The sequence below is a fragment of the Chenopodium album genome, chromosome 11, assembly GCF_948465745.1.
Source record: "Chenopodium album chromosome 11, dcCheAlbu1.1, whole genome shotgun sequence".
NCBI classification, from domain to species: domain Eukaryota; kingdom Viridiplantae; phylum Streptophyta; class Magnoliopsida; order Caryophyllales; family Amaranthaceae; genus Chenopodium; species Chenopodium album.
In genome coordinates, this window is record NC_137844.1 from 59,200,317 (window position 1) to 59,227,591 (window position 27,275).

The following is a 27,275-nucleotide window of genomic DNA, read 5'->3' on the forward strand; positions in this document are numbered from 1 at the left end:
AATTTTAATCAAAAGAATATTTAGTATGAATTATGATTTATTGTATTACCTCCGATTTTTTTTTAATTGCAACTTTGGGGTATTATTGAGAAAGATATAAAATATTTCAAAGTTACAACTAAAAAAATTGTAGGTAATGTAAAAACTTTTTTTTTTTTTTTTTGAAATAAATAAATATAAAAACATCCCAAAAAGAAGGGCAAGCTCCTATCAATTTAAGCCCAAGTCCTCCACTATTATCCTTCTTTCCCACCTCCCTTTCTCTACCACACATATTCATTTCTTTCTTTTTAAACACACCTCTCCCTCCTACTCCCTAAAAAATACTAAAAAATCTATGTCCAGAAAAACCCCAAAACTCTCCGACCATGATAATCCCCACCACCACCACCGCAACCGCAACCACCACCAACAACACAATGATTCCAAAAAAAATGAGCAACAACTTATACCTGGTCTTCCAGATCATATTGCACAATTAATCCTCTCTAAAATCCCACCTTCATTGCTTTATACAATTTCACATTCATGGCGTAGTTTCATCTACTCCCCTCTTTACCCTCCTTTTTACTCTCTTTACACTCTTTTGATCCCCAATATTACCATCAATTCTTCTCCTTCAAACCCACAACAATTTCTTACTCTTATTTCTTTCTTTGCTTTTGATCCCATTTCTTCTAAATGGGAGCCTCTCCCACTCCCACCACCTTTGTCTCTTCTACTTCGGCACCCGCCTTTCATCTCCCGCGACCTTCCGGTCCAGTCTGTTGCGGTTGGTGACAGACTGGCTGTGGTCGCGGGGACTACAGAGCACCTTGTTCCCGCCTTGTCACGGCCCCTGGTGTTTGACCCCATCTCGAGGGACTGGCGGTATGGTCCGCCTGTACCAGTGCCCCGCAGGTGGTGCGCTGCTGGGGCACTTGGTACGTCCCTTTATATGGCGAGTGGAGTCGGTCCTCATTTCTCCACGGATACCGCCCGATCCGTGGAGCGGTGGGATCTATCCAGGGGCTGTGACAAGTGGGAGAAGGTCAGCTCCCTCCGGGACGGGCGGTTCTCCCGGGAGGCGACCGATGCCGTTGGTTGGCGTGGTCGTCTCTGCATGGTCAACGTCAAAGGTGACACTGCCAAACAGGGAGCTGTCTACAGCGCAGAACAAGACTTATGGGGTGACATGAAGGAAGGTATGTTAGGCGGATGGCGGGGCCCAGTGGCCGCAATGGACGAAGAAATGATCTACGTGGTGGATGAATCCAAGGGGGTTGTGAGGAAGTACAACGAGGAGACAAATGGGTGGGTGGATGTGGTAGAGAGTGATAGGCTGCGAGGGGCGCAACAGATGGCGGCTCGAGGCGGGCGGCTTTGCGTAGTTTGTAAAGGTGGGAGTGAGATAGTTGTGGTGGATGTGGTGGCATCGCCGCCGCAAATGTGGGTGGTTGAGCCACCACAAGGGTTCAATGTTGGTGCGGTTCATGTTTTGCCAAGAATGAGTAGGACCTAATCAAGTTTGAACTTTCTTTAACGTCCTACACCATACAAAAAATAGTGGTAGTTATATCAAATTAAAGATCTTAAAAGATGTATTCTATTTATTTAATTTTTTGGTTGTAAGAAAATCTTGGATTTTTAATGGAAGTATGAGAAAGATTTTGTACGTTATGGTAGGAAATACTGTATGAAAGATTTGATGACAAAGTCAAATGAAAACTTTTTAGTTCATGTAAAAATTGTCCACAGATTTAAGTATTGTCGTATTGTCAATCAAAATGTCAAAGAAAAATGGATAACAGTAGTTCACTACTTTACATTTTGCTACCTCGGCTGATTTTTTTTTCTTTTTTTTTTTGGTAGGGAAAAGTAGTAAATCAATTCAACGAATAATAAAAACAAAAGAAGCATTTTTAAGGTGGATTTTATACTTTTCAAACCAAAGATTTTGTATATTTATAGGTGTTATACAATGTTTCCCTCATATGAAAATTAATTGATTTTTTGAGGAGGAAACAAAATTAAAATGGACTCGTTCACACTTCACATCCAAAGACAGTGAACCTTCTGTGGTAGGGTGGTATGGAGTAATTTAATGAAAGATAAGGATTCTATTCATATACATTTGTATAAGAACATAAAAATAAAGTGGAAGTTAGTCAACTCGGTATAGGTTAGTAAGAATGATCTCTTCAAGCTCATTATTAAAATTTGATCACATAACCTCTTGATTGTGAGATGCAAACATATTACACTAGATAATTCTAATTTGTTATTCCACTCCATTAGAATGTGGTTGGTGAGCAACCAAAACCAATGTAATTACACAAGAGCATCACTCTATGTACCAAAGATACCAAATGTCCAAATGATAGTGACGTACTTGCATAGCATTATGTAGACAAATTTATGGTTGAATAGTTTAATTTGCATTGTTCTTGAGCCAAACTATGTAATCATGTCCAATTGATGTCTGGTTAATCAAGGTTACAAAAGATCTAAACATCCATAATAAGAAGTGAACTTTGGTTAGATACAAAAAGATGCACAGTAAACAATTTATTGTTTAGCTAATTTTGCCAACATATTTTTGACGATAAATAAAAGGAGCTTAACTATTCATTACTTGGTTTATCCAGGATTACAAGATAGCTTACATCCGGAGGGCTTTCCATCATCTATAGTGGCATAACCTCTGCTGACTTGATATTTTCCCCTATTCTAGAGATTTAAATCATTGGAGAAGAGTAATGTAAACCAAGTCTACTTTTATTTCATAAACTCAAACCATCCATGACAAAAAAACAGATCATTCAACGATGACAATTCCATATTACCTGATATACTACTTTATGACGCAACCCCAAAAGCTACATCATCATATAACAAAATCAAATGTCGAGCTTAGCAGTCAGTCATTACATACCACATACCAGAGCATAGTAACTGTATCATAAACATCAACAACTAAATAATAGACAATCGATCAAGGTGGCTGAAAAGCTAAATATAGATGTTGAGAGTGAAATGTGTGCCTGAAGGCAGCTTCAGTTATCAGAACAGTATGATATCTCACCAGAAGACGAACTGTCCTGCAAACGCTTTAGCTCATCATAAGCCCATTCAAGGCCAGGGCAATAGTGTAATGGTGGGTTAAATCGGCTGTCATTAATATCAGGTGGCAAGAAGGCCCCATTTTCAACCAGAAATCTGACTGCTTCCCTATTCCTTTCTTTAGCTGCTAAGTGGAGCGGTGTCCCTGTAATGCCCAAAAAAAAACCATAATCAGACCTCAAGTTAAGTAAAGAAAAAGATAAATAGCTCCCAGCAGGGAATTTAAAAGAAATGAAAGCGGATAAATTAAGCATGGTGAAAGGCCATAAAGCATAATACATTATTACTTACAACGACAAGGACCCTTGGTTCTGGCTTCAATATTAGCTCCCCGCTCAAGCAACACATCCATGACTTTGAGATGGCCTCCTTCAGCAGCAAGGTGAAGAGGCGTGACACCTTGCATTTTGGCGCCCCAAGCAGCCACATTTGCATCCATTCCCTCATTAAGCATTCGTTTAACCTGAATGTAGGCCCACATTTTAAAACTTCAATATCAAGTTTAAATTCCATCAGGAAAATGCAATTCAACTATGCATAGGTAATATACTACTATGAAGAAACTATTCTCTTCTACTAGAAAACAAAAGCAGCATAAAACACTGCATAATAAAAAGAGTGCAGTACTGCAGTCCCCAATGGAAAAAAAAGATGTAGAACAGAAAAAAAGAAAAAAGATGGTTGACATTCATAAATGACAGCTTCACATAGTCAAAGAGAGGTTCAGGAATCATGAACCTACTGTCACACCAATTATATGTGAAATACCAACTCTGAGTTTGTTAGTAGCACCAAGTGGCACACAAGCTAAAGTCTGTAGGTTACATTAACATATGAGTAACACCAATTCTAAGTCTGAGGGTAGTAAACTAGGCACCTTGGAAACCATATCATCTCATACCTCGAATATTTATAGGCACCTTGGAAATAGATACCTACTTTTTCAAGCCACGTGGGTTCTTAATTAGTATTACTTTCCAAAAGAGCTCCAAGGTCTGATACATTGCCCAACTATAAGTATGCAAATTTTGTCCACAATTATCAAATCAGCTCCAATTCTACCACAGAAAATCATAAAAGCAAGCACTTATTTCCTACATCCTGAAACAGTGAAGCCAGAAGAGCTCTTGATCTCACATAACAACCCAATCCTAGACAAAGTTGAAATTGGTATCCCTTTCATGTCAGTTCAAAAGATACTAAACTCAAGGCTAGATAATAGTGAGTCAAAGGATAAACATAAGGAAGAACAAGTAGCAATCACAGCAATCACATCAAGCTGGAGCAACTTACGCAGCATTCCAGGACTGAACTTATTGGACATGGAACGATTCATATGGACTACTTTAACATACTAGTTTATCCTCTCTCTCTCTTAATTGTTATAATCAATCAGTGCTGTTTACAGAGATTAAAAACTATCCTATAAACTCTCTTATGTCATACACACCTACACTTTCTTGAAACCAAATTTTTTTCAACCATGTGCATAGGTTAGAATATGATCTAGCCTGCTGTGTGCAGACTTGTAGATAACCCAAAGAATAATGATGCCAAGGAAAACAACTCAATAAGATTAGAGATATGGTTACCACATGGCAAAATACTCTAATTCCTATTAATACCTAAATCAAGGAAATACCCTAAATTAACAAAGGAGAATAAATCCTAATCTTACTTTGTTACTAAAAACAAAAGCCAAAAGACCCAAGCTCTACCTGCTAAACCTAAAAAGATTTGTCCACATTACTTCAGCAACTCAAAGCATACTCTTTCCCAACCACAGAATTTTTTTTCATCCATTTACTTTCATAAATTATTTAGCTTTTACCAGTTCCCTCTTTCAGGTCAAAACTAACCACCCTCTCCCCACCCACCCACCCCCCCCCGGGCGCCCTCTGCTTTCGTCAGCTTGATCTATGGTTGCAACTAATCTTGTCCCTGAAATAGCTAAAACTTTATACTATACAATCAGTCTGCAAGTCACTTCAGACTACATCTGGGGCTGTGATAATATTTCTCCACGCAACACTTCTAGCTGACTTAAGAGGCAACTAAGCACTTCCATATCAATAACATTATTGTTAAAACAATTTTTGATAATATCATTGCACTAAGGCCACATCTTGATGACTATTCTTGCTAATCACAGCATAAAGATAATATTCAATCTAAAAATCTTTTGATTTATACTGACAAATTCCATCACAAGAGACTAAAGAGAGCAGCCCTAGATCTTATACTTCACTATATTCCATAAGTAAAAATTAAAAATTCACAGAAAAGGGAATTGTAATACTAAATTTAGCTAACATAGATGATGAAACAATGTCTAGAAACTTAAACGACAGCTTAAAATTCTATCAACTATAAAACACTACTTGATCCGTTGCCTGTAAGGCCAACAGAGGCAATCTATCTGTTTCATTTTTTTGACAGGACTAAGAAGAGTCTACATAATCTATGGTCTAGAGGAAAAGCAGAGTGGAAACAAGAAGCCTCCTTCAAGCAATAGTGTTCAACTGTTCAAGGGAGTGACACAGTCCCTCTATCCAGCACCTCATCATCTCTATCACATTCATACAAACCCATAATTACAATTCGATCTACTTCTGACACCTACTCAATCACTCTAAGGGGCTTAAGTTGTTCACAGCCTCACGAGCCAGCAGTTATAGGAACCATGTTGGACTGCCAATGGAAATTGGGGCAGATTTAGACATATGTTTGGACCTTCTGAACCTTTTACTTTCTATCATTTAGATTTCAAATGAAAACACAGAATAGTATGCACATTAGATGCTATGGGGATGATAGGATGGCAACGATCCAACAATGACAAGTAATTGTATTGACGAAAGGGTGATCTTTCCGTAGTAAAGAACCCTCCAAGAAATCTGAAACACATATCACACCAAAAAGGCTCCACTTGGTTTGCAGATAATACTACAGCAATGACCTTCCACAAAGCTAACACCCATCTTAACCAAGAAAATCTAAATATGGAATCAAGTCAATCAACACCCAAGCTTCATAGAACACTGTCCGAAAGAAACAAGAACATATACGGATCACTACAACAATTTTCAACAACCAAGAGCAAAAACAACCAAGAGCAAAAAAGTGATAAAACTATACAATCAAGAAAGAAAATTATACCTCCTTAAGGTCGCCCTTCCGAGCAGCAATGTGAAGCGGAGTCCAACCTCTATCATCGGTATCGAAACTCGACCTATGCGACCGCTTCCTCAACAATCTTCGCCGGGAAATCCCCAACTGCTCAGCTTGAGGAGTAATCAGCATGATGACTATTTTTCTCAATAGCACAAAAACCTTTACCTCCGAAATCAATCACCAACTTATGAAACACTAATCAACCCTTGTTTCTAAAACTCAGAATCTCCCTTTCAAAGATTGAAAAATCAATAAACCCAGATGAAAAAAATCACTAATTTACATGATTTTTCAGACAAAACACTACCCAAATCAAAATCAAACTTCTTTCAGATTACTTAAAGTAGAAAGTGGGAGAAAAAACGCAAAGAAATTGAAATTAGCGAGAGAGAGCTAAGTAATTAGCCATGTTGTAAGGAGCAAAAGGATTCAAACCAGGACCAAGAACACGAAGATTGTTAACAAGGATGATTGAAGAAGCCGTAACCCAAGGTAGCTGATTAAACAAGGAGATTATGAACATTATAATTTTGTGCAAAACCCTAATTTGAAAATTCGATGAACTAGGGAACTAGGATAAAAAAAATTATAAGGGTTTCAGACGAAAATCAAACAAAACCTCGATTGATAATTAACAACATGTGTGATGATTGTTTGAAAGAGGGGAGGAATTGATTAGGGTTCACGACTATAATCGAAGGAGTAAGGTCAAGGAGGAAGAGGAGGCTTGGCGAAATTGAGAATATTTGTTGAGGTTATGGGAAGAGGAAGGAATTTTGTATTTCTAGAATTCTAGCCTTTTTTAGGACTCTTATATGGATAATAATTGCCTTCAGGGTAATATATGAAAAGGAGTTGAAACTGATAAATTTTTGAAAAGATTTCGTAATTCTAGAATTTTATATTTTCTATGACTCTTTCGATGGAAACTGATAAATTTTTGAAAAGATTTTGTAATTTTAGAATTTTATATTTTCTATCACTCTTTTGATGGTATTTGAGGCTGTCCCAATTAATCTCCGTAATAAATAAATTTAGTTTATCACGGAGTAAAATCGCTAAACCGCTCTTTGCTTCAAGGAGAAATTTTGAGCAAAACCGCTATCTCAAGTAGAGCGGTTTTACTCATTTTCAACGCAAAAATTACACTTTTGTCCCTGTGATAAACAAAATATGTTTATTATCACAAAGATAAACTTGTATTTCCTCATGATATTTGGCTTCAGTAATAATAAATCTCATTCAAATTGGATTTTAATAACAGTATGTCTTTTATGGTAAAGTAATTGTTAACTAGCTTTAGTTGTAAAATTCTAAAAATATAGAAGAAAATTTCCAAAAACTACTCCAACCACTAAACTCTACTCCCACCACTACATTGCCAACACTCATATTTTTTAATACTGATTAAAATAAGTCAAACCACTAAAAACTACTTAAAAGATACTGCCGAACACGCCCTTAACTAGTTTAAGGCCAATACCCTCAACGTTATTCAAAATGTCAAAAGATTGTAAATTTTGACAATTATTCCTACAATTTGATGTCAAAATAGTATAGTAATTGATAGACCCTCAATGTTTAAAAATCTCAACAGATTTGTAACTTTGCTCATGAAAATTTGCTTCTTAAGAATTTTTGGAGGAATCATTTTCGAAATTAGTCGCGCACAACACCTCTTGGTCGAGGCGATAAGCCACTAATTCTGCTTTTGTAGGAAGACTGATCAAACATAAATGCAAATATGCAATGCCTTTCTGAGCAACATGCACAAAATATACTGATCTAGTTGCGTAATTTTCAAAGGAAATTGGTTTGAATCTAGGTCCCTGAATTATTTTAAACAGGAAACAACAACCACAGAGCAATTGTATATAGTTCGAAGCATATATATTCGGGTACAATTTAGACAAATAACCAGTATTATGGAGGATTTTCTACACCATAAAAACTGATTTATGCTGTTGTGTCAACTTGAGTTGCTTGGTGGCTTTTACTTGGGATGTTTCGACCCATAGTGATCAACAAGCTGTTTTTCATTTGCTAGCAGTGCCTGCAAAAGCCGGAAACAAACATACACACACACAAAATTAAGGAGTTGAAGAGTTTATAATCATGGTTATATAAACTGAATAACATGGGAATGGTAAGCTAGAGCATCAGCTACTTTTACTTCCTTGGTAAACAACAAATAGTAAAGAAGTAAAGAACGAGCGAAAACATACAAATCAAAACATTTAGATCAGTAGAAAATAAACCAAAGGTCCATCGATTACATTCTCACAAGATCAAATTGATTGTTAAAGCCAACGAGTATAGCTAATAATACCTACTCCACATGAGAAGCAAAAAAAAAAATAAAAGAGATAACCACGGATCGATCATGGAAAATACCAAAAGAAGGATGGATTGACAGTTAAGGAGTAGGAACAAAACAGCAGATAAAGGTACTAGGAAAAACAAGGGGCAAAAAGAGAGATTTGCAAAGAGGGTCTCCAAACCCATTGCTCCTTTAGCTAAAATTGAACAAGGGGGGATCAAGAGCAGTAAAGAGATCACACGAACACAAACTTGTGAAGCACTAGGGATTTTTTTGCAGTTTAACCATTCAAATAGTCATTATATACTATATACACCTCTTGAGCAAAGGATCAAAGAAAACAATGTTCATCTGTCTATATTGCCAGTTTACCACAAATCACGATATTAGAGATTTGTGTCTCCCTTAAAACTATGAGCAAGTTGATTCCGTCATTCAAGCAACACAAAAATAGAGCACCTCATAAACAGTCATAGTCCTTGCAGCAGAGCAACACGAGGAAAGTGACCACATATTTTTCACATCTCTACTAATAAGATACTACCTCCGTTACATATTAGTTGCAACTTTGGAATATTTTATGTCTCACAGATAATACCCCAAAGTTGCAACTAATATGTAACGGAGGTAGTATTAATTAACTAACCACCAGCAATATGCAAATCTCAGTCTCACTCAGGTCCCACAGACCCTGTTTACAGTATTATGTGCAAGACCAGAAGCCGGGTTCAGGGTGATAAAAATACAATTTTGGCAATTCATCTAGTGTGTGAGGAATAGTTTTACAGTTGCCACTTTTAAGACATGCACACTTCTAGTTTACGTAAGTCTATACCACAATACGACAGAGGCGATAGTAAGAAAAAAAGTTTATGACAAACTCAAACAAATATCCACAACGTTACATAAAAAAGGAGGCTGCACTAAATTTGGGGCAAACAACAGACCAAGGTTGCTGGAGTGCTCCAGCGGAGGTTATAGATGTGAAGAGCGCTATGTGATGCAGCTCATTGTTAACATTCATTGTGGCATCCACCATTCATAATGCAGTGTTTTTGGTGTGATATTCCCTTCATATATAACAGAATTACCTCAGCTAAGTAGTGCTTAATCTAATGCTCAATTTGGTGTGGTATACACCGTTCATAATGCCATGAATTTCCCTTCGCTATAATAGTATAATGCAACAAAGGAGTCTGTAGCTGGGAGTACTAAGTGATGCAACTCATTTAACTAAACAGTGGCATCCACCCTTCAATGCAGTATAATAATGGAACAGCGCATTCCAAAACATTTTCAACCTCAGAAAGCTTCTTTCAACCAATTTGTAAGCTCCATCTCAAGAATTGATTGCCACAGGCAATAACTGGAACTATATAATATATCAGTTTGTTAAGTAAAACAAGTAGTAAAAAAACAATGGATTAATTTGGTACCTCATGTTACTAGTACACAAATAGTATACTTATACCAACTTTTAGCGTATAGGTTATAATATTGGAAAAGGAGAGGGTATTTCATCATCACCAACTAATTGATATCATCAATTGCAGACACATATAATAGATGTTCATCTGTATCGTTTTATAATTGCATCCCTAAACCCTTACCCCTCATTTGAACCACTGGCACCTTTTGAAAAAAAAAATATAAAAGAATAGGAAATCAAAACTTGATTACTGAATAGGATCTACCTTATTTAAAGTCCAACATTACCCCATAAATTGCCATCGTTTACAGGACACTTTTTGGTAAAAATGTTATTTTTTCTTTATTACAGTCTTACAGATAGACTCATAAACCTACTGGTTCTAGTTTATGAGGTTGAAATATGAATTGACATGCAAGCATCACCATCTCACTCTCACCGCCTCAACTAGCCTTCTACCATACTATCCCATGTACTTTCTTATGAAACCAAACATAACTTTTACATCCCACAAAAACAGCCACGGTACACAAACCTTCACAATTAATCCTTCGATTACCAACATAATTCAATCGAAAACTATCACTTATACTATTTCATGATGTCCGGAAAAAGATGAGACCTATTGTTCATTTGTTCACTATATTACTAGCAAAGGAGTACAATACTATCAACAAAAGATGACAATTGCTGACAACTATATTACTAGCAGAGGAGTACAATACTATCAACAAAAGATGACAATTGCTTTTCTTTGCAAAATATATTAAGCAAAATTGACCAACTATTACACACTAAGTGACTAATTAAAATCAGATTCACATTGATTCCAGCAATAAAAGAACAATTCAAATACCCAGAAAATCATACAAACTCCAAAATTGACACAAAATTCAGACAACCCAGATAGAAAAAAAATTCATAAAAGATCAAATTGCAAAGATTGAAAATTTTCAATGAAAGACAGATACTCTGAGAATGAAACGAACCTTGCAGATGGGCATGGGCGGACCCACGTGAGGACAAGGGGGGACCATTGTCCCCCACTTTCAAAAAAAAAAAATCAGAGAAAAAAAAATAAAAAAAAAAAAGAATTCAGCATGCCTGACGGAAAAACATGGGTTAAGAAAAGAAGGAAAGAGAAAAAATTTCAGAAAAAAAAGGGAGGAAAGAGAAAAGTTTTAAAATTGAAAAACCTAAGTGAGAAAGTAAATCGCCCTTTCGCCCACCACTGACCACCGCAACAGCACGGCACCACCGAGTCACCGACCGCCGGAATTCTCGCCGCAAAACCGCCACAGGCAGCGCCACTACCCGTCATTGCCGTCAACCCACTGAACCCAGGTCAGTTTTTTTTTTAATTTTTTTTTTATTATTTTCTAATTTTTATCTTAGATTATAAAAAATTAAAGAATTAGTTTATGAGTAATTGTGCTTATGTAATCATGTTTTTGAATTAATTTGTGATTTAGTTTATTTGTTATTAGTTTGTGAATTGAATTGTGAATTTATGAATTATTTGGTGAATATGGTGAATGGAAGATTGAAACTTTGAAAGTAGACAAGTAGTTTGTGAATTTAATTAATATGTAAATTAGTTTGTGACTTTGTGTATTGAATTAGTTTGTGATTTGGTTTGAGGAGGTGTTTGTTGTGAAGTATTTTGCAGAGATGTGTTTCCTAATCTTTGTAGGAAAAGTTGAAATTGAGGATTGATAAGGAAATCATCCCCTAAATCAGTTAAATGAGCAGAAAATTGAGAGTAATTGGGGTTGTTGTGATCCATTAGATGATTAAATTTTTTAAAAAAAAAAATGTTAACAATATTTGATGAGATATATAGTTAAATAATAATAATAATAATAATAATAATAACAACAACAACAACGAGAGATAAGTGAATATAGGGATTTTTTGTAATTTTTGGAAGTATGTGAAAATATATGAAAATGGAGGTCTATTTATAGAGGAAAAAAAAATATGAACATTGGTGTAATATTTTTTTTTTTAATACGTAAATAACGGTTACAAAAATGTTACCATTGGTTTATATCAGGAATTTTTTTCATTGGTTGGGAAAGGCTAACAGGACCCGTGTCAGCATGCCATTGGGCCGCGTGACGCGCCCTGTTAGCAGCTGCAATTAAATTTTTTTTGCTTCCTTCCACCAAAACGCAGCGTTTTGGGGAATGTCATGAAGCCACAAGTCCCAAACACATCGATTTGGTGTGGGGTTAGCAAAAAAAAAACTGAATATCAGTTTTAAAGTGGGGCCCACCGTACCACTGTTCACCCTTATATCTCCTCATCCTATGCGTTGATTTCATTCTCCCCATGAGGAGATTATTTTCTTCTCATTAGTGTAGACTATTTGTATTTTTTTTTCACACTTATTTCTTCTCATGTATATTTTTTACCTCACTAGTGTTAGTGCTCTTACAATTATAATAATGGTATTTTGTGATAGAATGTTAGTATTAGGAAAATTTGACTTTTGCTACTACTAAAATGCACCACTTTGATTTTTAGTACCCATTTAAAATTTTATTTTATTTTACTACCACTCAAAACAAAAAAAATATAGGTTTTGCTACCATTTAACATTTTCTGTTACCATTTCCGTTTGTAGGGCCCACTTAGTTGACTTCCTTCCATTTTCTTCTCTTCTCTCTCCAACCATCTCAGTCATTAAACCCCTACCCCTTCATAACAGCCCCATCCAAAACCCTCACCTCTTTCCGGCAACCCCCACCCTATTCAAGGCAGCCGCATCACAATACCTTTTTTCTTCTTAACCACCTTACCAACCCCATTAATCTCCCTTCTATGTTTAACCTACCCAATATCCACCTTATCTTCAGAAGAGTTTTTGAGTTCTTTGAGGAATTCTAACAAACACCTAGTGTGCAGAATTTGTAATAAGAAGAAGAACACATGAAAAATACTTATTGAAAATAGTAGATCTGCATCAATGGGAGTAAATTGAAATGGGAAATTGAGATCTAAGTTTTTGGGTTGGATGGAATGAAAAGTAAAAGTGAAACTAAAGAGATTATGTAAACAAAGGAAGGGGCCATCTTGGTTGGAGTCTAAATGGTAGATAAAACCAACAAGTATTTTTTACAGTAATAATCAACACTAATCAAAATCACCCCTACATTGTTCAGATTTCTTAGATTTCTAGGTACAATTTGATTAATTTGATCATGGAAATTCGACATTTCCTTACAATTTTTGTATCCTTTCTCTTGATTTTTCCTCACCCTTCTCATGTTGGATAGTCAGCAACAAGTATTCTTCTCTTTTTAATCTTCATTTTCTGGGAATCAAATTTCAAAAATGCGTTGATAATTTGCTTAAATTTTGGGATTTCGAGGAAGGGGTGGTGTCGGGGTTTCAGATGGGGTTGCCGGAAAGAGGTGTATGTTTCAGAGGGGCTGCTGTGAAGGGGTGTGGCTTTATGACTCAGGTTCATGGAGAGAGAAGAGAAGAAAAGAAAACAGAAGGAAGTTAACTAAGTGGCCCCCACAAACAGAAATAGTAACGGAAACTGTTAAGTGGTAGTAAAATCTGTAATTTTTTGTTTTGAGCGGTAGTAAAATAAAATAAAAATTTAGATGGATAGTATTATTCATAACATGCTGTTTTGTTAGCTCTTTATCCGATTACTTAGCTCTTGTTCTTGTATTTGTGTCCGTCGATAATAGCTAGGGGGTGGGTGAGGCATCAATTCACAAACTAGCTGTGTTGAAGAAAAGAGTGCAGGCAAATGGCAAGCTTCTGCAGCAGAGCAATGGTTGCATTTAGAACAGGAACAAACATGTTAGTTGGTAGTACGAGAAGCACTACTGCAATTCCCAGTTTGTTCATAAAGAAGAGAGAAAGATGTAATTACTCCATTAAATCTTCTTCTTTTGATCCACCTGATGTGGGTCGGTTGGCTGAAACTGCTCGTATCTCTCTCACCCCCGAGGAGGTAAAAGTTGAACAATCTAGCACATTCTTTTCTGCAGTTTCTTTTGACAATATTTTCACGGCTTGAGCGGGATTTGTTAAGCTGTTTGTGTTCTGATTTTAGGTTCAAGAATTTGGTCCTAAAATTCAGCAAGTCGTTGAGTGGTAAACCTTCTCCTCTTGCCTACTACCCACTTGTTCAGTTTAAGCATATGTAATTGCTGATTGCTTTCAATTTTTAAATTCAGGTTTTCCACATTATAATGGCCTATTAGTCTCTCTTCCATGTTGTGATGCTAAAATCGTCCATATTAGCTTCAGAATTTGTAGTGATGGGTTACTGTTGAAATTTGAAAGTTTATTTAACCTTCAGAAATCAAATTGGAAATTTTTATTTGGGGGGGCAGGAGTGGGGGTAGAGGGATAAAAATAATTTATGTAGTTTTTTGTTCCATATGCTGAAGTTAGGAAGGTTAACCTAGGAACGTTTACTGATTACTTTTCGTTGAAATAATCTACATGTGACATAGGATTGTAAATTTATTTGTTTCGTCTTTGCCCCTTTGGGGTTTTTAATATTCATGGATTGATGTTGTCTTGTGGTAAAATAGTTTTTAATAGGCAATTTTTTTACCTTGGTGATTGGGTGTGTTGCATCATTGCATGATTTATGGAAGGACAACCTTGATCTAAAATAAGGATTTGCTTTGGCTGTAATAAACATTTTCTAGTTTCTTATGCTCTCTCGTCTTAGCTTATAGGGTTTTCTTTCCTGGTTTATTTATTAGGTTTGGACAACTTCAAGATGTCGATCTTGAAAGTATTGAGCCAGCCATTCGTTCAGGTAATAGTATTTACTCTTCTAACTCCCTCTAGCTTCTGCAATATGATACCCCTTTCTTTGTGTAATCAAAGATAATTTTTTTATTATGTTTGCAAGAGAACATTGCAAATATTTCCTCTGACTGCATTATTATTTTGACTTGGGAATGTCATAGGATTGTAAATCATATGGAAATTATTTGTTTTTTTTTTATCCATGGAAATTCGTTTCAAGATAAGGATATATTTGCTTCTAGTGTTTATTGGAAAATAATATGTGGAAAGAAGTCTGCATTCAATCATTGTTATCAAATACACATGCTTTTTTTTGTCGAGTACTATCATCTTTGTCAAACCTATCTTCACTACTGCTGTCTCTAAGCTCTAATGTCTAATTCTGCTTCTCCAATCCTCTTTACTGCCCCCCTCTTATAAACTGATTTATCAAATTGTCTAAGAAACGATGTGGTCATTTTACTGAAATTTTGTGAATAGCCTCTTCCTAAGTGCATGATACACAGTATATGAGATTTTTTCTTGCAAGGATTCTCCTCATATACTCTCTATGCACCTGCCTGTGAACTTGTGCGCTCATTCTTTCCCTATTTGCTGTAATTAGTTTTACTGATTCATTGAATTAGGACTCCTATCCTGATTTACTTCATTATTCTTATAACGAAACTAATTAAGGTTGCACAATTGCATCCACATATGTTGGAAAAATGACATCTCTGTTACGATATTTTTACTTGATTGCCCTAATTTTTAAATTTTGGGTTGCTATAGCCTAGATGAGCAGAGTGTGAGCTTTTATCATCTACTCAGTCTTTTTGGAGATAAGAATCCTTTGTTTTAGTGTGGTTGTGTATTTATGCACCATTATGAGCCTGTTGCTGTTATGTTAACTTCAGCTGTATTTCTAATTTATCCACTAGGCCAGTATGGTTGGTTCTTTGTTTCAGACTTGCTCACTTTTGCATATCTGTACATTCTAGAAGTTTCAAACTAGAATTTCTTCAAATGTCAATCAGCATCTTGGCTTTTTAGATGAAATTACAAAGACGGTTGATTAGTTCTAAAGTGTATTGTGATTCAGACATTGTTCTAGTAGATATTGATGATCTTGCTTACCCTCTTCTGCAATGAGCATTGAATTCTTCGGCTTGAATCTGACTTTTTAAGAAAGATTCACTAGGAGAATTCGTAGCCCTTTAGGACCTTTGCCTGTGCTGACTTGTGAAAACCAAATCATTGAATTGTTTGCGTCATTGGCATGTAGAATTCCGTTGTTATGATCTGCTAGAATTAAATTTTACATTATTATATCTGAGAATATTGGTTGCATTACATGATATTCTAGATAACTACTTTGTATGATTAAGCATTGAATATATATATCCCTGATACGATATGGACATGTACAAATCTCCTATCTAACTTCAAAATGTAATCATATGTGCAGAAATTGATGGTGACAATTTACGTGAAGACATCCCTCAACCATTTAACAATTGGTAAAAAAAAAAAAAAATCTTCATTTTCATAGCCATTTTGATTGCTCTTAAATTTCAATTTCTTATCTAAACTAAGTCTCCTGTTTCTACTGTACAGGGAAGCTATTATAGCTTCATTTCCCAGTTATGAGGAACCATACATCAAGGTGCCCAAAATTTTGAACAAAGAGTAACAGCAGATATGTTTTTTTGTATCAAGAATTTTCTGAAGATGTTCAATGATTCTTAGGCAGAGCATATTCTAAACTAGGAATAAAATGCTTCAACTTGTAGTTATTGCCACATCAGTGGCCTGTCTGTGTTATGGCTGAATTTAAAAAATTCAGTTCTCTTGGGAGTCATTGTAATCTGTCTAGAAGTGAATCCGCCTGTGAAATGTGAAGACATCTTTTTCCGAAACCAGTGTAGTTTCAGCTTTTGATTATGAAGCTGTGAAATCCTTTCCCGTTGTCAATCCTGTATTGCTTATACTATGTGTTACTACTTGCTAAGTTCCAATTTGAATGTTAGACTACAATTCTACCCATCATACTAACACTATCTTCTCCATCATTACTTTTATTAGTACAATTCAACTCTAACACAATAGAGAAATTACTGTTGCAAATGCATATTTCCTTTGTTCTTTTTAGTTGTAACACTAGGATCACGACACTATTTACACTCTAAAAACTAGTCATCTAATATCTTGTTAGATTCTTCTCGATATTTGTACTTTATTAAATTTCTAAAAATCAAATTTTTACCAAAGCACTACAAAGATATTAATAGTTTAAATTGTGCATTAGTAACTGTGAAACTCTTAGTATTGTAAATAAAAATTTTTAGTTTAAATTGTGCATTAGCAAGTAGAATACTTCCCTTGTTTTTTTTTTTTTTTTAAGTCACTACGTTGAGGATTTCACAATTGTCCATGCACATTTTGACATTTTCTAACTTAAACATCTCTAGTACGAAGTAGTACTTTAGTAAAATTATAAAATGTCAATATTATGAGACAAATTTAATAAAATCTCACATGACTATGTTTTTGAAAGGAGAAAGTAGTAATCATCATTCCTCCATAAATCGAATTTCCAAAGCATAGTCAATGGTTAAAATCAAATGCTCCATTCTGAGTTAGTTTGGGTGAAGCGTACAAGTCCGTGTTAATACGATTGTTCTGTTAAATAAGTATGGTAAATGTCAGGAAGAATCATACATGGTCAAAAAGTGAAGCACATATGTACCTATTATGTACAACATAGGATACAAAAGATTACACAATGGATCAGCTACACAAAAAGAATGACATTTATCCTAGGCCTAATAATTTCTTTTACTCCTGTTGTTTTCTATACCCTTTCAGTTCTTTTGTGTTTCTCATCTACGCCCAAGAGCAACATACAAAAAACCTAATACTTGGGCAAGAGACAAAGTAAATGATGTTATGACTTATGACTGCCAAAATACGTCAAAGTCGGAACTATACAACGAGCGATCTTGTATCTCCAAATTTGCAACATGCCAATTTATCAGTCGAGACTGAAGACATTTACACAAAAGCAGTCCCACTGGAAAAATCCACCATTCACCTTCATTCCTGCAAATACACCCAGTAACAAAGGAAATCATTATGAGGCAGGCCGATGACAGCCTATGTTTACCTGTAATTAGCGAATAAAGAAAACATCTAGTAAAAAGGTTAACTTACAAGCCCCATGGCTGCTAATAGGGAAAAGACCGTGAGCATTCAGCAGGGCCAAGGGATCAGCCGAAGAGGATCCAAATTGCCAAGTTAACCCTTCTTAAGTAAGCTGATTGGTAAGTTGAGCAAGATATGTAGAGTTGTTTATGAAGATTTTACTAGAGAAATCAATAAAGGATGAGCTAAATAAGAAAATACTTCTTTAAAGCATCAAATTCTTTTTAAGTACTAGATCAAGGTATTTAAGAAGAAATAAGCCATAAATGTAATTAAACAAAAGAGATGGACAATTTGTACTTACAACATTGACCAAAGAGGTGATGTTCCACAGAGCATACAGACGTGCAAGACCAGCTGAACGCCGAGGACCATGACTAAACAAAGCATTAATTCCAGCAGGAAATGGAAGAAGAATACCCAGTGGTAAAAAACATAATACAAGGAATACATCCACCATTGATACAGAATATAGCCGGAGTAAAGTAAGCAGCACTAGACTGAAATCCCCCAGAAGCAATATAGAGATAAACAAACCAACAAGATCCTGCAAGAGGACAATACATATAATAGTGATGGTAAGTTAATATCCATGAAGGCCCTTGTAAACTATTTTTTCAGCGTAACTCAATTCAAAATTAATTAGCAGAATCCATTACCTGGTGCCCTACAGGCTTAGTATTGTGAAGAATGAGAAAAAAGGGGAAGAAGATATCTCTCTTTTCCTCCAGATCTCGTATATTTTCAATGTCCAAAATAGCTCCATATGACCTCTTATGCCGCATCAAATAGTCATCTGTTTTGCTAACATTGTCTAAGAAGGCATCTTCCCAGTGATAGCCTGATAAATTTCCTACCCGGATGCTGTTATGTGATCAGAAGCATTCATCAAGAGAGTCACCAGAACTAAAAGATACTAGACGCAGAGGCTGAGTATGCACAAATACATATACAACAATATAAGAATAAATAAACAAGAATGAACAAAACAACATGCCTAGAAGGTAGCTCAGTTTGCATATTCCCATCGTGATACTCAGGGGATAGAGACTCAAGGTTCTCATCAAGAGTACAAACCAAAAGACCATACTGACAATATCCACAAGCTGTGGCTTGAAACCAAGCAAGGTCAATACGTAGAGCATAATTCTTCAGCTTGGGGTTAGCATGACTTTCAAGCCACCTAAGAACAGGTCGAAATGATTTCCTTAAGCATCCACGCCGAACCAAGCGTAGATGCGCATTAAGACAGCATAGCTTAAGGGTGCCATATAGCTTCCATCACCGCCAAAAAGTATAGCCAAGGGAAACCTTTCAAGTAGATGAGGAGGGAGATCACTCCTTTTCTCATCACCACCAAGGAAAAAATCCACATATGCAAGCATCAAATTAGGAGTAGCAGCAACCTGTTAAATTCAAATGTGGGTTCAAAAATAAGCTTTAACAAAAACCTGTTCTGAAGACACTTCCTTTTTTCAACATCTTCTCTCATATTTTATTTCTCCTCACATGGTCCCCCCAACTCCTACTTTTTATTACATTACCACCACTATTTTACAATTTTTTACTCCATTCAACTCACCAACCTTAAACTAAGTGCCGGTCAAACCATTACACTTAAAAATTAAATTATGTAAATAAATAAAAACGCTGGGAGTACAATCAAACAACCTAATCAGCCATATTATCACAAACCTATCGGCTACCCCAGTACCCCTTAAACGCAGGAAGTCTGAAAAACTACGCCTTTCGGACAAATCAATATCTTAATTGAGAAAGACATCTTAGAAAAAAGATATCAAAAAAATCAGCAACCAGTACAAAATGATCCAAGAAAAGGCAAGTTTTGTTACAGGAATTACGTAGTAAAGGTTGGTGAAAAAAAGAAAAACAGACAATCCTATTCCAAAACCCAAAAACAATCAGATATAAAAGAACAGAAGTAAGCAGGTACAGAGCTTAACCTTTATTCCTTCATAAAGAGCACGAGAACGACAAGATCTTAAGCAAGCATGATCATATTCTGATCTCTGATCGAACAAATTCTCGAAGTCGCTGCAGTTTAATCCTACGGCGCCACTGTAACCAAGACCAAGCCAATGGATATGCTAAAACACCAAGTATGCTATATACTGATCCCTCCCACCACTGATATGTTGCAAGAAGATTAACCTCATCTACAAATCTATTAAAGGCACCCTCATACCTGCAAATATGAGACAAGATACCCTTAATGTTTGTAAAAGATTTCAAGCATCAGAGAGCATTTTGAAGCCACCTCAGGTGCATCCAAAGATCAACTGTATAATGGCTGAGAAAAAGAAAGTACTAACACAATCTCTTTTAATTGTTCCGGTGGGGAGTGAGGGAGGTGTAACACCCCAATAATTCTCCTTTTTTCCAAACCACTTACTTTAAATAAAAATAGAGAATTATTGGCATCTTACCGCCACGTGTTAAAACGTTAAGGATTTATCAAAGTATCGCAGCGGAAATCCAAGTTAAATCTTAAAATAATATAATTTAGAAAACCAATAAGTCAAAGCTTACAAATTAGAATCATAAATGCCCTTATTAAAACCAAACCAATATTCAAAATCCCAAAACATAATTGAAATAGTAAAACATAAATAAGTTCAACACAAATAACGAATACTTTCAATCGCACCAATCTCTTGACAATGCGTATGTCAAATCCCCGAACTTCACATCATCAAGCTAACCTGTGCAATACTGCTGCCCAATAATACAAGTGTAATAATTGGATCATCACAGGGTCATTGAAAGGCAAAGGCCATGACCAAAAGTAACACATACAAAAGCACGCAATCAGCAAAGCTTACATACAAGCTACAACGTACAAAACCTAGCATGCTCAATTAATTAAAGTAAATAAACATACAACACGAATTCATTAATCAAGACTAGCTCCATACTTGAACAATTCAATTGACTCAACATATTTACTAACCAATTCCAAACACTTGACTCTTTATATTTAATTCTGATTAATTTAATTTGGAGTAAGCAATAGACGAGGTTGTCCAACCCACCAAATCATTTTGGTCCCAATTGACCATTTAAAATAAAAGTTTAGCGCAATGCAAGAATGGGCGCGACTCCATTCTCACAAAGTTAGTCTAGGATCCCATCTAACTTTCATTATGTAATAAAAATGTAAATACCAAAAGAGAAGAGGACATGTTGATCAAACAAGCCTCGGAAAGCCACGGGCTACCACCGTGTACCCCAACCCATAATTGTCAATACTCTAGAAGTGCACATTTTTCAGAGTTTTATTGCTCATCCATGTTTCACTTTACGTGATTACAATTTTAATTAATAGCCGACTCATTCAAGTAGACCATACATAACAATCATACATCATTTTACTTTTAATCTTATTTAGGACAATGGTGATCACATCACAAATTGACCTTTAATTCCTTTAAACTTCCAAATTATCCAAAATTGTTGAACATAGTCAACCCACCTAGCCATTTCGGCTTAGTCCACTTTTACTCATCATACTAACAAGTCATGCTTGAGTAATAAATAAAATAATTATAATCTTGTGGAATAATTAATAAATTCATTCCACTTAAACCATTTAATTCCAATCCTTCAATAATCAAAATATGGTTAATAAACCAATCCAATAAAAACATGCTTGTATCAACATTCCATACAAACAATTAATCCAATACAATTCAACGTGCTTGCATCCATAATTCCATACAAACATAATCAGTTCACCAAAACATGTGTCATAAACATAAGCACATGAATTAATTTAAATGTATAACCAAACAATTTCCATCCAAGCGTTCTCTAAACATGAAACTAAGTTCTTTCCTTTTGGTACCTAAACATGATACTACTTACAACGAAGTAGACATGTACGTACCTCGTATAAACAATCCTTTGTGCCACTTTTAATCACTCAAAAAGTCTCCTAGGGAATAATCACTCAAAAGTTGATTGAGACTCCTTAAAACTTCCTTTAAAACATGTTTTTATGCTTAATTAATCAATAGAAATTGAATAGGAACAAAAGCCCCAAATTAATTGATTATTAGAACCCTAAAATCCCAATTTAAATAAATTGAAACCCTAGGTTTTAAAATTATAAAAATCTGAAAATTATAACAACAATTATAATCTGAAATTATTAGTTTAAAACATCAAAAACATGATTTTGATACTAAAAATATAATCTTTATACTACAAAAATCAAAACCCAAAACAAATAAACAATTTTAGACAAAATAAAAAGAAGACAAAAGAGAGAGAGAGAGGAGGAGCAGCCACGGTGGGTCGCTGCTGCTGGAGGTCGCCGGCGGCAGCGGTAGGGTGGCGCCGGTGATGGCAGTGGGCAGCCACAAGGAGGAGGAAAAAGAAAGAAAAAGAAAAGAAAGAAAAAGGAAAAAGAAAAGAAAAATAAAGGAAAAGATAAAAAAAAATAAAATAAAGAGAGAAATAAAATAAGACTAACCTTTTGTGTGGGAAAAATTTTGGGAATGTATGGGGTATTTATAGGAGAGAGAGTAGTAGGGTAAGTAGGAATATTGGGCTTCATAAAAATAATGGGCCAAAAGAATGAAAGGGACTAGGCTTTATTTGTATTGACATAAGCTAATAATGGTTCATAAAAACCATAATGTAATAAAATAATTTTCCACCCAAAATAATTTGAAACTTTTTAAAAATAAAATTCGGAAAAATACAAATAAATATTATAAATAAAATAAATTTTCATTTATAAAATATTTAAAAATACGGAGGATTACAGGAGGTGCCAAGGTTCAGCAAAAGTGTTTGGTCCCATAAAATACATCCTATGAACATGACTCTGAGACTCCTAGGCTCTGTTTGTTTCCAAGACCTGCAACAAGAAACAACAAAGTAAGACAATAGTATCAACACTACAAATGTAAATTTAAAAAACAGAGATAATTGAAGATCACTTCCATAGTTCACAGATTAAACCAAGTCATGTCCACTTAATTAGAGAATCGCCCCCCGCCTCTCTCTCTCTCTCTCTATAAAAAAATCAGAAGACAGGATTGTGCACCTCATTAAGCGACTCCAAGAAAGGGAAAGAGTGGTCTATCTGAGAGCCGTGTTGCGTTGGAGCAGGACCAGGTAATTCGTCGACCCCAACAAACCTCATACGTGCAACACTAAGCACAAGAGCCAACAAGATAAGGAGGCCCAGTAGAATAAGACCAAACATCCAAGATCCTCCAAATGTATAAATCAGCTCCTCAAGGGCGCTGTATAGCAATGTGGCATATGATATCTGTCTGAAATACATTTGTAAGGGCATGTAGCTTCAGTAGCGCCACCTATCAGAAAGGATCAGCTTATTAATGAAGCAGCCAATATTTAAACATTACATCCTCCATATTGTAGCTTGTAGTGATTAAGAAGTGCAGGAGTAATTAATTCACACATGAAATTTCTAGATCTGAACAAATAATTACAAGAAATCACAACAGTATTAAAACTGCCATAACCTTTTACTAATTCAGCTCAGCAACTGTAAAACTCTTGCTGACATTTAATTAAGATTTAGAAGTACCTCTGACACTAATGTAAACAGCACGATGAGAAAACTCCAGTGAAGGACAATGATGGCATAGATGTTCTTCAGATCCAATGACATCTTTGTAAGTGCCGGGGGCATTCCTGTAAAGTAAAGCATTAATCTAGGAAAATGAACTTAGAAATTTTATATTGTGTGCACAGCCAACCTACTCCAAGCCAATGAAGACGAATTTTAGTGTGTGAATAGCACACTTATACATAGACGGCTTTAGAGATGCCTGGCCATGGAGCGCTAAAAAAATTATGGAAAACAAAAAATTAACAAAAAATTCTTTTACGCAACCATTAATTTTGTCCAGAAAACAAATTTGTTATCAGGCATAATTTTTTTTTCCCATACGATTAATATGTAACTGAGTAAAAGCAACAAGGTGTTGTTAGTTGTTTCCCATAGCATACATGGATAAAGGGGGAAAAATAAACATCTATCATGCCACATGCATAATATTATAAGTAGTTTTCAACTATACAACGACCAAAGAGACCACAAAACTCCAGTTAAAGATCAAATATCATACATAAATTTCAACTAGACAAGCTGTTAGCTGGGGCCTCCCCAATCCCCTCCATTTAATTAATTTAAGATCAAAAGATAAAAACTGCTTAGAAAAACAGGTACTGATGATTCCATAACAGCAGCAGACCAACCAAATTTCAAAATTTCTATCCTGGTCTTGGAAATTGGGTCCTATCACACTTTTAGTTACTGAGCATTTTTTTTTCGTAGCAAGAGATTAGCCATCTACTCATGATTGTAACGTGGGTGACTCAACGGCCACTTTATTTGAGTAACTTAATAAGCATATTGTAGCTATAAGAGTAAAGCCAATTAAATAAAAATTACAAAGAAAATTTTGCAAGAACTTCACTTCCAAATTTACCTTGCAAAAGGTGCTATAGAGACCTTTTGGGCAAGCTTTCTTGTCATTGTTCCATTTTCTCCAGCACCACCTTCATCACCACCAGATCCTCCCCTATAATAAAGCAATAACACATCCAAGTGTCAATGAAAAATTGGAAACAGTAAAAAAAAAGTAGCAGAAAAAACAAAACTCTCATATAATTTCCAACGAACACGTAACAACAAAAGAGACGCTAGGCTCTAGAGAAAGATATCAAAGAAGGATCATCATTTACAAAGACATCAAAGTATATTTAACTGCACACTTTAAACCATCAATTATTTTGTTTTATTGGTGTCAAATTACTCAACAGAGGGGAAGAGGAGAGGGGGAGGGGACTAATGCAAACATGTGCCACATCCATATATGAAAAGAACAAAGCTGCTCCACATACTCCTGAATTGCTAAATATCATCTCAAACTATATACGAGCATGTAGTAAATATGAAACCAGATAAGAAAAAATGCATACGAAAATGACGGTATTACGAGGTAAATGCCAACTAAAAAAATAACAAGGGAATGAACTATTGACTTCAGTATATAACAGGAGGGAGCCCCAGTTGATCTCAGAGATCAACAATCTAATTTATCTCCTCTCACAACTTTGTGTATTGAAATCTGTGCCACTTTATTATTTTACTTTTATCATTTAAAAAATAAAAGAAAATGAATAAATTGTGAGAGGAGATTTATTCACATCATTTATCTCAGAGATCAACCTGAATTTACCCTAACAGAACAGCAAGTGAGATGTAAAAAACACAAATGCCAGATTTATTTCATATCATTCACTAGACAGCCCAATACAGTAACAAAATAGAGCATACAAATCCAAAGCAATAACGGAAATAAAGATTACAATTGCATGCAAAAAAAATAAACAAATTAAGAAGCCAATACAAACCCAGTGATAATTTTTTCTCTAACGCTGGCAATCGGCTGATAAAATTCACCGGTAGGGATATCAGACCAATGGAAATGCACCCTGCCTCCAGCACCACCACCACCACCCAGTGGACCACCATTCCCACCAACACTAGATAGGGTGGCATTATCGCCAATAGTCAAGGTCCTCAAAAATAATAGCATTATAGCACAGTACCACCTGATCCACCCCCAAGACCTTCACTAAAGCTGTCAAAACTAGAATAAGCTTTCCTACTTCCATCTTGATAGCTTCCTCCATCAGCTCTCAGTGAGCCCTCAACAGAAAGGCTGGATAATGGATGCTCCATTAAACCCATGACTACAACACAAAAACAATAGGACACAAAGTAAATATTTATTTCCATATGATACCCCACCCTCAACACAAGTATCACCATGACATCCAGCCCCGCTATTACCACCATGACCACCACCACCATTGAGGCCATTACTGAGAACCTTTCCTCTGCCAATTCCACCAGTGCAACCTGCACAATTATATAACATGCTTACTCAAAACAAAGGACAGGGTACTTAGTACATCCTCCAATTGCAGCCCAACCAAACATACAAAAATAAAATAAATAAAGTAAAAAAGGAAAGCAATAGGAATTTAGGGAAGAGATTGATGTCCATGTTAGAGCAACCACCGCAAATTACTAACGACAGATACTGTCTATGGTTATAGCTTAGGGATCTCTTCTGAATCTCAGACCTATAAACGGGATCCAACCACATAAACAGATATACACCTAGACTAGAAGAATTTAAAAGATGCATACCCAAGCCAGATGCAGTTATTGTTCCAGATGGTCCTACATCTACAATCCTGGCTCTATGAAAATGAACAACTGACCCTTCTATAGAGCCTTCAACAATCACATCTTCAACTCTACACACCTGTCAACAACTCCTCCACGTGAATTAGATTTAAATATTCGATCATATTTGGATCTTGTTAATAGCATTCATTTAAAAATACAAACCTGCAAAGTGAATGACAAGGAAGAATTGACATTACAATCTTCAGAAGGATGCAGCAATTCTAAAGGACAGTCATTGTCATCACAGTACATCCTAGGTGTCTTGCAAGACAAAATGAATGAACCACTTTGACACCAAATGATGTGGTAAAAAGGTTGAACTGTTAAGAGTTCAACAAAACTCACATGTCATCTTTCTTTTCACTCTCCAATGGGTCACACAAGAAGGATCCTGGCCAATCTGCAAAAGTATATAAAAATGAAATGATTGCATGGCAAAATAATTTGATGTTTCAACCATAATCCAATACTTGCGTACGATACAATAATGAACCAATGAATATTGTGTAAAAACATGACTACTAACTGACAATAAAATAATCTAAACCATGGAATTAAATCTCAGGCACGTCACAACCTCATTGTTAGGAATTTTAAGCTTACCGCAACCAAAATATTAGGCCACAAGCCACCCACATTACCCACAGTTGAGACCGTGTCTGAGACTTAAATTAAAACCATCACAAAAGGAAAGAATAGGATTTTAATACATCCCAGATCCAATACAGAAACCTGCTAATGAGATGGGACAGACAACTTTGAGGCCAACAGCACGAGCTTCAATCTGGGAACCCTTAGACTTAGAATTTTTCTCAGCATTCTTTTTCTGAGCTTCGATCTTTTGCTTTCCTCTTGTCATTTTTTGAATTGGGGAACACCAAGAAAGGGTTGCGTTGGTTTCAAGTTTCGATCTTTGTGGTCAGCGTTTGTGTCTCTTCTCTAATCTGCCCCTTCGGCCTTCGCCACCACACAACCCCACCAAGCTTCCACTTAAATAAGGGGGAATTATT

The 27,275-nt window shown here is 35.7% G+C and overlaps 2 protein-coding genes and 2 pseudogenes across 3 annotated transcripts; 2 read left to right on the forward strand and 2 right to left on the reverse strand.

Annotated features, from left to right (window-relative positions):
• The first annotated feature begins 205 nt into the window (after positions 1-205).
• Positions 206-1,727, forward strand: LOC145569467 (F-box/kelch-repeat protein SKIP25 pseudogene; annotated as a pseudogene).
• A 1,014-nt stretch (positions 1,728-2,741) lies between these two features.
• LOC145567977 (phytochrome-interacting ankyrin-repeat protein 2-like) lies at positions 2,742-7,060 on the reverse strand. Its single transcript, XM_081627413.1, has 3 exons — positions 6,262-7,060; positions 3,394-3,565; positions 2,742-3,247 (listed from the first exon to the last, which is right to left on the reverse strand). The coding sequence occupies exons 1-3, from the start codon at positions 6,403-6,405 to the stop codon at positions 3,036-3,038; spliced, it is 528 nt and encodes a 175-aa protein (XP_081483539.1). The 5' UTR covers positions 6,406-7,060; the 3' UTR covers positions 2,742-3,035.
• Positions 7,061-11,165: 4,105 nt separating this feature from the next.
• Positions 11,166-16,769, forward strand: LOC145567978 (glutamyl-tRNA(Gln) amidotransferase subunit C, chloroplastic/mitochondrial-like). The gene is made up of 6 exons (XM_081627414.1): positions 11,166-11,369; positions 13,733-14,001; positions 14,104-14,144; positions 14,768-14,823; positions 16,264-16,315; positions 16,413-16,769. The coding sequence occupies exons 2-6, from the start codon at positions 13,795-13,797 to the stop codon at positions 16,486-16,488; spliced, it is 432 nt and encodes a 143-aa protein (XP_081483540.1). The 5' UTR covers positions 11,166-11,369; positions 13,733-13,794; the 3' UTR covers positions 16,489-16,769.
• Positions 16,770-17,464: 695 nt separating this feature from the next.
• On the reverse strand, positions 17,465-27,124 carry LOC145567009 (uncharacterized; annotated as a pseudogene). Its single transcript, XR_014095497.1, has 16 exons — positions 26,998-27,124; positions 26,869-26,930; positions 26,428-26,613; positions 26,224-26,341; positions 25,419-25,929; positions 24,491-24,583; positions 23,584-23,690; positions 23,074-23,347; positions 22,790-22,884; positions 20,333-20,389; positions 19,964-20,205; positions 18,997-19,405; positions 18,659-18,863; positions 18,304-18,546; positions 18,009-18,111; positions 17,465-17,897 (listed from the first exon to the last, which is right to left on the reverse strand). The product of XR_014095497.1 is annotated as an uncharacterized LOC145567009 (transcript).
• Positions 27,125-27,275: the final 151 nt, after the last annotated feature.

Excerpts from the sequence above, each read along its gene's own strand:
- LOC145567978 (XM_081627414.1), top strand. The coding sequence starts at position 13,795 with ATGGCAAGCTTCTGCAGCAGAGCAATGGTTGCATTTAGAACAGGAACA. Across the intron at positions 14,824-16,263 it reads TGAGCCAGCCATTCGTTCAG|AAATTGATGGTGACAATTTA; the intron begins GTAATAGTATTT and ends TCATATGTGCAG. Across the intron at positions 16,316-16,412 it reads CCTCAACCATTTAACAATTG|GGAAGCTATTATAGCTTCAT; the intron begins GTAAAAAAAAAA and ends TCTACTGTACAG.
- LOC145567977 (XM_081627413.1), bottom strand. The coding sequence starts at position 6,405 with ATGCTGATTACTCCTCAAGCTGAGCAGTTGGGGATTTCCCGGCGAAGA. Across the intron at positions 3,566-6,261 it reads GGAAGGGCGACCTTAAGGAG|GTTAAACGAATGCTTAATGA; the intron begins GTATAATTTTCT and ends GCCTACATTCAG. Across the intron at positions 3,248-3,393 it reads AACCAAGGGTCCTTGTCGTT|GGACACCGCTCCACTTAGCA; the intron begins GTAAGTAATAAT and ends TGGGCATTACAG.